The sequence below is a fragment of the Elephantulus edwardii genome, unplaced genomic scaffold (genome assembly GCF_000299155.1).
Source record: "Elephantulus edwardii isolate Elephantulus edwardi_28Jun2011 unplaced genomic scaffold, EleEdw1.0 scaffold00029, whole genome shotgun sequence".
Classification (NCBI taxonomy): Eukaryota; Metazoa; Chordata; class Mammalia; order Macroscelidea; family Macroscelididae; genus Elephantulus; species Elephantulus edwardii.
In genome coordinates, this window is record NW_006399779.1 from 3,724,613 (window position 1) to 3,737,984 (window position 13,372).

The following is a 13,372-nucleotide window of genomic DNA, read 5'->3' on the forward strand; positions in this document are numbered from 1 at the left end:
TTATGAAAATTAATAAAATATAATTATAGAAAAAAAAGAAAATACATTCATTTCTGTGATCTCTAATTAAAGATATAAGAAGTAGAATATATACATTCACAATTCTTTTTAAGTATTTCTGTAAAAGAAAAAATTTAAACTAGTTAATTCTTAGTTAACTCACTGCAATTTTCCTGAAGGAAACTGCTTAAGTTTATACTTTATCACACTGTTTAATGATTTGTTTAATTAGTCACTTATTACCATCTCTCTCTATTGAAAACTGACAATTTAGTAACTTTCTTGTTCTTCTAACATTTATGTATCATTATCAACCTACCTACCCTACCTATCTATCTATTCATAACTTCTAGGTCAGTCCAACAGTCTAATGTTTTTAAAAACACAATCAGTTGGCTCCTGATCAAGAAAGATTGAGTCTCTACTTAGGTTATGGATGAAAGAGCAGAAATTGGAGGCAGGGTTGGATGGGGGCGGGGGGTGGGTGGGTGGAGAATAAAGGCAAGTAATCAGGCTAAGAAAAAACAACAATCTTTTTTTTCTCCCTTCCTTGAACTTTGTTCAAACTCATGTCATAAGATGTGTGCTTTATGTTGTTACGACTCAGCATTTGGAAAACATGTCCTATCCTGTGCCACTGTGAAAATGTGCTTTAGACACAAACCTCAGTCAAATGCACATTACGTACTCTCTGGACGACCAGAATTCCTACTCATTTCCATGAAGGAAAAAGCATTACAGTAAGTTAAAACTACCATATAAAAATAGATAATAAAATTAAAAGTCATTATGTATCAAAAATATAAGAGAAGGAGAATCCAACTTACAAGGTCCTGAGCATCTTTTGTTCTTGGCACAAATTACTGGGTATGCTGCTTATCTTAGTGCCTGTCAAGGTCCTGTGGAAACCAGGATTCACGTGAGAAATGATCGAAGTCAAGACAGCAAACAAATGCTATTCTGATTTGAAAAATAACGGCTTATATATTTTCAGACAGACTAGAGTTTATGCACCCAGTTGCCTCTTCACTCCCCAAAGTCAAACACATGGGAAGGTGATTTAGCCCTCCACATGGATACTATCTTCACAGTAACAGAGAGAAGTGAAATGAGATGGCTTTGTGGTGCAAACAATTGACTGAATTTCCCACATATTTGAACACAAAACACGAATTCTTATTCATAGCCTGTACCATAATAATCTGCAAGATCTCTCACCTTGTTGTTGTTGTTGTTGTTATGTGCCATTGGGTCATTTGTGACTCATAGCGACTCTATGTACAACAGCCCTAAAGTCCTCTCTGTCCTGTGCCAATCGCATTGTCTCTGATACTCCCATCCCGATTGCCCCAGTCACTGAATCAAAATATTTATAACATTAAGTATCATGGAATCCTGGATCACAAATCTTATTTCTACCTTTCTTCCTAGTTAACATGGCTCAAGAGTTCAAAATGTTTCCTGTCTCTTCCCTATGCTCCCATCTCTGGTTGAGCTTCAATCTCTGTTCTTTCCTTCTCGAATATCTCTAGTTTCTGACCCTTCCTATTTTCACTGCTGCTAAGCAGACTGAATGGTGGGAGGAAGCAGAGAGGCACAGAGGAATTCCAAAGCACAAAGGTCTGGAGCAGTTCCAGTGAGGGGCTAAGGCTTGGCTATATGTTCATTTGGCCAAATAGACTATTTCCCCAACCACCTTATCATTCAACTCACTTCTAGTATCTTTTTTTACTTACTTTTCACACATCACTTGCTTGACTATTTCCAACACTTCTAAACCACCTTAAAGTCAAGCTTAAATCCCCTTTTGTTATTATTATGTGCCATCGAGCCACCTGAGACCTACAGAGATCCTATGTACAGCAACTCTGAATCCTGTCTTGTCCTGAATCAGTCACTGATTCTGACACACCAACTCCCATTGCCCCAATTACTGTATCAATCCATCTAATCCAGGGTCTTCCTCTCCTGTACTGTCTCTCCTCCCTTCTGAGCATGATGACCTTCTCCAAGGACCAGTTTCTCCTGGCAACATGCCCAAAGTACATAAGACAAAGCTTCAAAATCCTAGCCTCCAATGAGAAACTTGGTCTCACCCTGTTTTTTTTTTTTACACCCGTTTCAAGACAGACCTATTTGTTTTTTTGGCAGTCCATGGTATGTTCAAGCCTCTTTTCCAGCATCACAATTAAAAGGCATCGATTCTTCTTGTCATCCTTAGTCAATGTCCAGCTCTCTGATGAAGACCATGGACTAGAGTAGGCAAACCTTAGTTCTCTAGACTGACATCGTTGCTTTTCAGTACTCAGGAGAGGTCCTTGACAACAGATTTTCCCAATGCAATTCGTCTTTTGATTTCCTGACTGCTGGTGCCAAGAGTGTTGATTGTGGAGCCAAGCAAGCTATAATTGTTAACAATCTCAGTCTCTTGTCTATCTATCATGGTACTACCAATTGGCCAAGTGGTGAGAATCCTTGTTTTCTTGATGCTAACCTTCAATTCACATCTGCAACATCCTTCTGCAGCAAGTTCTTAAGGTCTTCCTCAGTTTCAGCATGCAAGGTTGTATCATCTGCATAACGTAGGTTGTTGATGACTCTTCTCCAACCCTGATGCCATATTCCTTCTCATAAATCCCTGCTTCCCAAACAATCTGTGTGTGTGTGTGTGTGTGTGTGTGTGTGTGTGTGTGTGTGTGTATACATACATATATAAAAGGTATGGGAACAGGATACATCTCTGGCACACTCCTTTCCTGATTTTGAACCATACAGTGCTTCCCTGCTCTGTTCTAAGGACTGCTTCCTGGTCCAAGTATAAGTTTTGCATAAGCAATAGTGTTCTAGGATTCCATTTTCCTCAAGGTTAGCCACAATTTGTTGTGATCTGCAGTCAAATGTCTTTGCAGAGTCAATGAGACAACACAGACAGACATTCCTCTGGTACTCTTTGCTTTCTGCCAAGATCCATTTAACATTGGCTATAATGTTTCTAGGGCCATGACCTATTCTAAACCCTGCTTATATTTCTAACAGTTCCCTGTCAATGTACTGTTCTAGTTGTTTCTCAATAATCTCCAGCAGGATTTTGCTAGTATGTGATATTAGTGATATTGTTCGATCATTTCTATACTCTGTTGGGTCTTTTTTTTTTTTTTATGGGAACAAATACGGATCTCTTCCAGTCAGTTGGTCAGGTAGTAGTCCTCGGATTTCTTGGTACAACCTTGTGAGCATGTCCAGGGCAGCATCTGTTGAAATATGTCAATTGGTATTCATCAATTCCTGGGGCTTTAAATTTTGCCACGTCCTTCAGAGCGGCCTGAACTTCCTCTTTCATAACAATTGCCTACTGATCATATGTTGTTTCTTGAAACTCTTTTGTTCAGTGTGATTTCCATTTTCTTCTAATTTGGCACATATGGAAATTACCATACTGTGACTGGCATCCCTAGCCACCACATGTACCACCTAGCTATCTGGAGGGCTGAAGGAGTAATCAAAATCTTGGATCCGTCTACTCACGGAAATTGCCATGATCAAATGTGCAGGTTGGTCATTTTAAAATCTAACTCCAAACAACTTTCTAAATGTTTACACACTATACACCATCTCAGTATAAACATGCAATTCTAGCTATAGTTGATCATATTGAGGAGAATGGAATAACAGATATGAATTTAAATCACTACAGAAAAGTACTGGCACACTGCACTGTGGGCCAGCAAGTCATCCTTACACAGTCCCTTTTAAAAGAAACCACACTTACAGACTCTCCAGGTGGACAGTTCCAGTCAGATTGGGGAACCACTGTACCATGCTTGCACCCCGAATGACTCTTTTACAAAAATTAAGAGGAAAAAAAAATTGTAAGTTTTCAGAGAGTAACATTTTCATCTTCTCTCATACTCAGTTAAAAATCACAGCATTATTATGACTGAAAAGATAATCTGTTTCATCTTTTGAAAGTGTGCTATAGTTTGACAATTTGGGCAGGTGTTCCTACCAGAATCATAATATATTTCAGAGCAGTTCTCTGGCTTCAGCACAAAGGGAAACAATTTTGATTTTGGGAGCTTACAGTAATAAATCCTTGTTTCCCCATTTAAATTATTACTTAAATATTCAGGTTTGTTTTTAAATATTCACAATACTTACATGGAATGCAGGTCAGACAAATTGTAAAATGCTGAGTTCCCCACAAAAGACAAAGGGTTATCATACAAATTTCTGTAAAGATAAAAAAAAGTGTAATTTTTTTTCATATGTTCCCAAGAAACCCTATATTCAGTCCATGTTCACAAAGCCCATATAACTAAAAGCCTGAATGTTTTTTATCCTCCAGCCAGACGTTTGGCATTGTATAGCTATGGCTTTAGATGATTAGACATTAAAAGAAACTTTCAAAAATACTTACATAGTTCTTAAGAGTGGATTACCACCAAATGCTCCATCCGGGATAACAGAAATAGAATTACTATGAAATCCCCTAAAAAGACAAGAGAAAAAGATTTTGAAATGCCAATCTTTTTGTGAAATTCATTAAAAGCCAAGTATCTACTGCTGCTAAGAAGCACATAAAACAATTATCAGTGATTACAGTAATTTTTTTTCAAATGTAAGGAATTTTGGAATTTTTATTTAAATGCAAGGATTTGGAATTCCAAATCATCTCTTTCTAAATCTACTGCTTATCCTACATAGCTGTCTTCAGACACATTTATTTACTATTTCATTATCGAAGAACTTTTGATTGCAGAGAATAAAGTGTTCTCCTCTACCTCAAATCTCTCAGTACTGCCTGCATTTAGTCTTTAAGCAATGTGTCTTATAATATCAGCTGCCAATGCCCCACATGTTTATGCTATACACATTCTTACCTCTGCTTGTGACAAATCTTAATATTTAAATACTCCTTCATTCTTTCATTCAATTCCATTTCTTAAAGCTCAAAATCTCCTCTATATCTTTTTTCAATGATTGCAAGCCTCTACAACCTCATTTTCCAGAATAATTTCTTTTTTTAATAAAGGAAAGCATGTACTACAAATAATGTAGTCTAGTTTTACACAGTTGGGAAAATTGCAGGGGTCAGCACATCTGGAGTGCAATGGATGAGCCTTACCCTGGAGAAAAACCACCTTTATGATCATGGTATCTCCCCTTCCAGGCAAGTGTAATAAAATTCCTTTTCTTATGCCCATTTTATTTTTATGTTGGTTTGCATATAAAACTCATATACATTGTGGATCATACATGTTAATTCAATTTCACACATTCCCTAGAATAATTTGTTCATTCTTTCACTCCGTATTTTCTTCTACCACCAAACTATCTATTATATGTGGCAGGCTTTTCCAATAAGATGAAGATTGCAAGCTCCTTAAAGCAGAGACTACACATTACACCTTTTATTTTGGATATAAGTATCTAGTTCTATACTATGTTTGGATCTGTCCATGCCAGCTAACATAATCCAATTTGTATGATTATGTGTATGTGTTCTGTAAATGTACAGTGGAACAAAGAAGTTCTAAAATACACATACAAGACACATTAAAAGGTAAATTTCAAGGATATTAAGGCATAAAGAGAAAGAATACTCACAACTCTTTTAGACTAGGTAAAGCTTTAATAGCCTGAGGAAATTCCCCCAAGTTATTGTAATTCAAATCCCTGGGGAAACACAAAAAGAGGAAAATTATTTAAGAATACAGAGTTGTTCTCAATTTAAAAGATATTTTGGAACAAATGCATCTTTAAAAATTACATCCTCCAGTTATTACCTTTCGTTACCAACTAGGAGCATGTGGAATTTTATTGAATTGCACTTTTCCTCAGAATGCTGAATTTAAAAAAAGATACTGCTCTAATGTTTTTAGATCGACAATTTTACCAGTTCAAAGAACTCTTGCAATCATTGCTGACGCATGAGGTAAGTCATCAGGTGAATGGCATTTCTCAGGGTGTTCTGTGGCACAGTCCACAGAGAGTTGTGCTGATTGCTAAGACTGCACATCTCCAGCAGTTCAAATCTACCACAGGGTCCTCAGCACAAAGATGGTTGTGTCCTCCTGTTAAAACTGTACACTCTTTGAAACCCAGGGGATTGCACTGAGTCTCGGTAAGTTTGAGAATTTACTGAATATCCACATATATATGATGAGACTGAGATTCATTCAGAAACTGAGATGCTGCTTGTATTCCAAGTGGCTTCCTGAATTAAATTCTGACCAAGATGCTTCTGACACTAGTCTCATAATCATTATGATAGTCTGACATTAGCCTCAACAAGGAGAAAAACGTTAATGAATTGGAACAATTTCTGCCTTCAGGTAGGCAACAAATTATTAAAAATCTTTAATTATTAGCAAAGAGAGGAGTTACACTTAACTATATTAATGAGTCTTAATTTTGAATGTTTACATTTTAATTTCTCTTAACCTGAAAAGCAAGTTGGCATAGGATTTCAAAATTAATTAAGTTTAAAATTAAAAAGGTCAGCTCCTTAGGAACCAACTGCATTATCTTTTCTACAAAGGAATAACAGCAACCAAAAATATTTAACTGAAAAGAAAGATTTAAGTTTGAGGTAACTGGAATGGTATGCAAGGCCTAGGATAAGGAGACCCATTGAGTTTTCTAGTTACTACATTGGCATTTACATGCTGCCTGGTCAATTTCAACTCACAGCAACCCTCTGGCTTCTGAGACTGTAAATCGTTCTGGAAGGAAAATGCTCCCTTTCTCACTAGAAGTAGCTGTTGGATTCAAACCACCAACTTTTCCCTTATCAGCCCAATATGGTTAAGTACTATTCTACCATTGTATGAAATGCTGTCTTCAAGAGTTTCAACTCCCAAATATACACTGATGTTCAATGTCTTTTAAATTTCTTAGACAGAAAATAGATATATAGTCCTAAAAGAATTAGGTCTAGTGGCAAGAAGCTACACTGCAATCCCAAAGTGATGTGGTCCAAGGATGGGCAATCTCCTTCTGTTCAATTAATTGCCTCTGGAAACCCACTGGAGAGTCAGCTATGGGTCGGTTTCCACACTATGGTACACAACAACAACCATAACAAAATAATTTAAGTGCTCTCATTAACTGACAGTTAACCACAAAATTTACTTAAGAAAAAAAAAAAGAAAACACACACACACACACACACACACACACACACACACACACACACACACAGTAACTTAGCATTCCAACTAGGCTTTAACCACCTGAATAAATTGCAACATTTCATGACTCATTTCCTGTAACACAATAATATATTGTAGTTGTTTGAAAAAAAGTTACCAATGTAAATTGAGAAAACAAAAATAAAGATACTATTCTTGATTATGTACAGTTGTAAGGTATCGATTATTCATATTGTGATACAATGTGCAATCAAAGGAACCAGAAATCTCAAAACAGGTTAGTGGAAGCAACAAATGTATCATAAACAAAAATGGAAAACCTTCATTTGTTGCATTTAAGCACATAAAAGAGAACCTTGGTGGTCTAGCCCATGGGAGTTGAGCTAATTCAAAGGCAGTGGTTCCAAACCACCAGAGGCTTCTGGGGAGAAAGATGGGAGATTTCCTAAGCAATTTACATCCTCCGAAAACCTGCTCAAGAGTCAGCTGCGAGTCCATTCTGATTCGATGGCATTCAGGGAGTGGAAGGCAAATAAAAGCGATCTCTACAAGCATTCAAAGTTAGTGTTAAGAACTGGCAAAGGAATTGAAATGGGGGGAAACAAAGACAAATTTTTCTCATAAGAAAGAATTGTGACATCTTAGTCAGAAGTCATTTCAGAAGTATTCACATATTAATCTGCTTTTAAACATGTATTTTTGAAAGAAACATGACATTTAAGCTTGCATACTACTTTAAATCATTAATTTAGATTATCTCTTCTAACTGGGCATTTTGATGGAAAAAATACAGTCATGTATTAATGCAAATTAATAATGAGCTGAATTCCAGACCAAAGTTGTGGTTTTTTTTTCCTTCTCCAGCTATGAAAAACAAAGTTCACTGACAACATCATAGTCTGCGTACCCAGAATATGAACATACTCACAAGGTCTCCAGATTATCTAGTCCATCAAAGCAGTGTAGACCCAAGCTTTTAATTTTATTGTTGTGAAGATGCCTAGAAGGGGATAAAAAGCATGAAATGGCTTTTACATCTGGAAGCATGCACTATCATTGTTCCACAGCCCTCAATATGCACAGTTTAAAGGAATGGTGTAGCTAAACATTTCAACACTTAACTATCAAAACCTATTTACATAAGGTTATCTCTTAACAGATGCATTATATAGACTAGAATTAACCAAACATAGAATCCCCACAGAAAAAGAAAAATTCTCTAATAGGGGAAAAAAGGTACAGATATTGATGAGTATGACTAAGGATGATAGAAGAATCATCTATGCCTTCACTTTGTGGTGCTGGAAAAGACTCTTGGACGGCCAAGAAAACACATAGGTGCCTTAGAGAGGGTGAAACCAAGTTGCTTCTTGGAGGCTAGGATACTGAAGCTCAGTCTCACATTCTTTAGGCACGTGGCTAGGAGAGAACAGTCCTTGGAGAAGGACATGCTTGGAAAGGGTGGATGGACATTGCAGGAGAGGGAGAACCCAGATGAGATGGATTGATACAGTAACTGGGGCAATGGGGGTTATTGTGTGGGAATTAGTGAGACTGGCTCAGGACAGGGAAGGGTTCAGAGCTGCTGTACATAGGGTCGCTATGGGTCACAGGCAACTCGACGGCACATAACAACATTTTTATTTATATATATCAAATAAAAGTTGTAGTTAGTTCTTAAGTATCTGAGGCAAATTTCTGGTAAACTCTTTTATGGAGAATTATATGAAGGAAGAGTGCCCACTGACAAATGCAGGAAGCAGCTATAGGGACTTAAAAGGAAATGTATTTCATTAGTTCAGGTTATGAAAGACTCAAAATACAAAGGATCTTAAATTCTTTGAAGAGAGAAAGAAGAGAGATGAAATCATTAACTATCTCTGGAACATATTTTCTGTGAGCATCTCAAAATTATTTCATTTCTTTTAGCAAGTATATACAGTGTTGGCTTGTAATAAAAGTGGTATAAATGTCTGCTGAAGGACACAACTTCATAAATAAAAATGGTCATTTATTTTAGGGAGAGAAAATGTTATAATGTAACACTATTGTTCTATTCTTAAAAGTCAGCACATTCAATCTCCCAAAGAGCAATTCTTCTAAGAATGATTCACACCAAGTGGGAGCTGAAATAGTTTTATCGCAACAATCTTGTTTTCTTCCCACAAATAAATACAAAACCCTATCGGTATTAACAGGGACGGATACTTACAGAACCACTAGACTTGAAAGGTTGGTAAAGGCATAATCTGGGATGCTTGCGATTTTGTTGAGCGCCAAGGTGAGTGCCTGCAGGGTGGGAAGGTTGCTGAGGGGACGCACAGGCACCTCCGTCAAGCTGTTGTCATCGAGCCACAGATGCCGCAACTGGATGAGCCCCTCAAAACTGTCCTCGGGGACTGAAGTAATGTGGTTGGCATCCAAGCGCCTGACACACAAACAGAAACGACCACGCTGAGTAACAAATTCTAGTGGAGTGATTCAATCTCAGGCACGTAATCCTGAAGCTCAAAACAAAAAGGAATTTTAAAAATTACCAGGGACGTGTCTCAATTCTTGAATTTCACTGGAAGTATGAATAAAATCTAAAAATGTGTCCAAGACCAGTGGGTGAAGATCAGTTCTTGCCTTTAGAACAAAGGGATTTCTCCAAATCTGAATCTTCACTGTACTTCAATTAATAATTAACTTTCAAACAAAAGGATATGTTTTAAAAGGGTAAGGACTCTTATAAAGCTTAGGCTTCAATTTTATATTTCAGAATATACTCACCAAAAACAAAGAAACCAAGCTGTGTAAATAAGTCTCTTCATTTCCAATTTAATAACTAATATTTGACATTAAATTTAACTGCACTGTGATTGGTAATAAAAGGTCATAAACCATTTAGAAAATGTTTACCAAAAAAATTTAAGCACTAAATAATTTCCACACAGATTCTCAATTATACATCTTTTCAAGAGGAGAGCCAAAAGCACAGCCATCAGGTAACAACATGGCAATCCTGCTTCCCCCAGCACACGCGCGCACACACACGCACTCACTGCTGCTGAGTAGGAACCAATCCACAACTGACCCTCCAATGGGTTTTCAGAGGCTGCAGGGAAAGAGAATGTCCATCTTTCTGCTATGGAACAGCTAGCAGATTAAAATTATCTGCCTGTGGTGTTGGTAGTACAACTTCTGATCATCTAGGCCACCAAAGTTCCCTAGGAACAATACTTCTAAAAACTAGGTTTACTAAAATTAACATTTTTTTAGGAAAAGGTCAAACTGTGTCGGAACAACTGAAATGTTACTCTGATGAACAGATGCTGCTATGGCTTTAATAGTTACTTCTTCCAAAAACCTTGGAATTAAGGACACCCTATTAATAGGCTTACTCAGACTTAAAAATTAACTTACCATCCAAAAATTGGGAAAACTAAGTCCTAGGTGTCATTGTTGGCACACCAGGTGCAATCACTGGAATAATCACTTTTCAACACAGAGCCATGCTGGTATTAACATGGTGAGGCACAGTACATGCCAGGCAAATCACAACTTCCCTCACAAATCCCCTGCTGATATTCCTTACCATTAAATTTATAGCTCAAAGGCTTGGTTGGGCCTTTTTCTAAAAATTTAAAGAATATGATGAAATGGTGGAGAGTCTAAATGACAGCAAATGTCTTCAGAAATAGGAACTTGAAAGTTTCTTTTAGTTCAAGAAGTTTAAGTTGTACATTTAAGTAATTTCAAATTTACTTCTTGTCACTAGTACAACTCAAACTTCAGTCCCAAACATTATCTTCATTCCCCCTTCAGGCAAGTGACAGGTTCCAGCTCCTGGCTAACTCTGACTTACTCCAGAGGGACAATACTTCCTGAGACAGATTTAAAAACAACAAGTTGGCCCTCAGTCAATTCTACCTGGTTCGTGGCAAGCCCAGGTGTGTCAGACTGGAACTGTTTTCCACAGGACTTTCAATGGCTGGTTTTTCACAAGTAGATGGTAAGGACTGTGCTCCAAGGAACCACTGAGTGACCCTGAACCAGCTAACTTAGGGTGAGCAGAAGAGCACATTCACCGTTTGCCCCACGCAGATGTTCCAGGAGGCAGATTAAAACCAAGAATCAAACCCATTACCAGTGGGGATGAAATACCTCGGGTCCTTGTGGTATCTTACTAAAGCTTTCCAACATAGTTAAGAATACACAAAAAAAACAAACAAACATGTAAAGAGGTACAGTCTGGGAAACTAAGCCTTAAAGATGCACCTAAAGAACATTTTTAGAGTTGTTTTCTCTCAGACTTGCTAAAACTGACCTCTGAGAAGACACAAAAATCTCAGCAAAAGGATTAGTCATAGAGCCATTTAGGAGATTCACTTTAGTAAATAGGTAGGAATATGTTCAAATTATACACACACTCAGCGAGAGAGCGAATTCACAATCTCCTGTATTTTTGAGAGTTAGACACTAAAAATGCAATTATACAACGATCATACACAATTACCAAATAATGTAACTTAAGTTGTACTCTTGATATTACTGTCAAGTCAGAACCAACTCATGGTGGACCCTCCAGCAGGTTTTCAGAGGCAGTAAATCACACAGGATGAGAGTCCACCCTTCTCTCTGGGAGCAGCTGGTGGATTCAAACCGTATGCCTTTGGGTCGGCAGCAGAACTCCTTACCATTAAGGTGCTAAAGCTCCCTAGCTGGACTCTTAGTTGACTTAGTGATCTTTAATTCATTCAGTACATTCTAATTGAGTCCCCTGTTAGGCATAAAGGATAAAATATTAAGCACAAGTAGGTTGGTATCTGTGAGGCTGATGTTCTTGAGTGCGGGTGACCCCAAATCTAGAACAAAATGATTTACAGAATGCCTAAAAAGAGCTCTAAGCAAATAAACAAGAAAGATAAAGATTAATGGGAGGTAAGAAATGCGGCTCCTTAAAATGTCAGTTAGGAAAAGTATCTCTGAGGTCTGAAGAATAAACAAAAATAGCAACAACAAAAAACTGAGATGTACAAGGAATATTCTTACCAACTGAAACACATGGGACAGAGCGGAGACAAGCTTTATATGCTCCAGCAATTTCTTGCCGCTCCCAGTGATTAGATTAAAAATAAATAAAACTTCATTGCCTTTGAGTGTGAATGACTCCAGAGGACCCTTCAATGAGTTCCAAGGCTTTATTTAAATCACTCAGAAGGGCCATCTTTCTCCCTGATATCCAGAGGATTCAAAACCCCAGAGGGGCAGCCTTAGGGTTCACAGCGTGGCAGAGATCTCTCTGGTCCATACCCCAAACCTCCGAGTGACCAGATCAGAAGCCTAAAACAAACATACAAACACCCAGCTGCCTGCAAGTCTCCAATCTTTCAGGCAGCAGTCGAAGGTGTTAGATCAGAACTCAAGAAGGGAATGAACAGTACAGAAATATGTAGTCAAGGATCAAAGTATGTGTCCTCACAGTCAGGTAAGGGGTAGGATTTAAACAAGTCCAAACCGAAAATGTTCTAGTTTCCACTGATACAGGGTTAAAAGTCAAAAAAGCACTTAAATTAAACTGGTGATGACATGCATTTATAGTTAAAAAAAGTGAGCTGCACCCCCTCTTACACACATACAACACTTCATGGTAACTAAATCTCTCCTGTAAGTTTATCACGAAGGTAATATAAGGATAGTTGTCGTAGCTTTAAAAACAAAACCCACCACAAAACAAAAACACCACAAAACTTTAGTGTCAAATACATTCTTTATATTACTCCAGAACTTTATATGGTATTGTTGTTGGGAGCTACAGAGTCAGTTTCAACTAATATGTACACCCCGTATTCAACAGAACAAAATACTGGCCCAGTGCTACATGATTTTTTTTAAAAAAAGGTATGGCCTTCATTTGTAGTCACATAATCAGGTAAGTTCTGGGCTAAATCATTAAGAAAACTACCTTCTATACAAGTAAGAATACCACAATAAGCTCATTTGCTCTGTATGTAAAACAACAACAACAACAAAACCACCCACAAAATTTTTAAGGGACAAGTTAGAAGAAATTTGGAAAAACAGAGTCCTTAAATGAAAAGTGATTCCATTTGGAAGAAGGATGTGTGGTGACTCAAACGGTTAACCCTTGTGCCTTCATTCACATGCCAGTGTTGGTGGCACACCCAGAGTGTGCACTTCACCTGAAATCAATGTTTCACAGAGAAAAGGTCTCA

General features: G+C 37.6%; 1 protein-coding gene across 1 annotated transcript in view; it reads right to left on the bottom strand.

Moving 5' to 3' along the window:
• Positions 1–13,372, bottom strand: part of LGR4 (leucine-rich repeat containing G protein-coupled receptor 4) — a 150,688-nt gene that overhangs the window by 14,036 nt on the left and 123,280 nt on the right. Inside the window, exons 7-13 of the mRNA XM_006883773.1 lie at positions 9,367–9,582; positions 8,083–8,154; positions 5,608–5,676; positions 4,418–4,489; positions 4,159–4,230; positions 3,770–3,838; positions 828–899 (exon numbers count right to left, since the gene is read on the bottom strand). Coding sequence (XP_006883835.1) covers positions 828–899; positions 3,770–3,838; positions 4,159–4,230; positions 4,418–4,489; positions 5,608–5,676; positions 8,083–8,154; positions 9,367–9,582 — 642 coding nt within the window. The remainder of the gene's footprint in view (positions 1–827; positions 900–3,769; positions 3,839–4,158; positions 4,231–4,417; positions 4,490–5,607; positions 5,677–8,082; positions 8,155–9,366; positions 9,583–13,372) is intronic.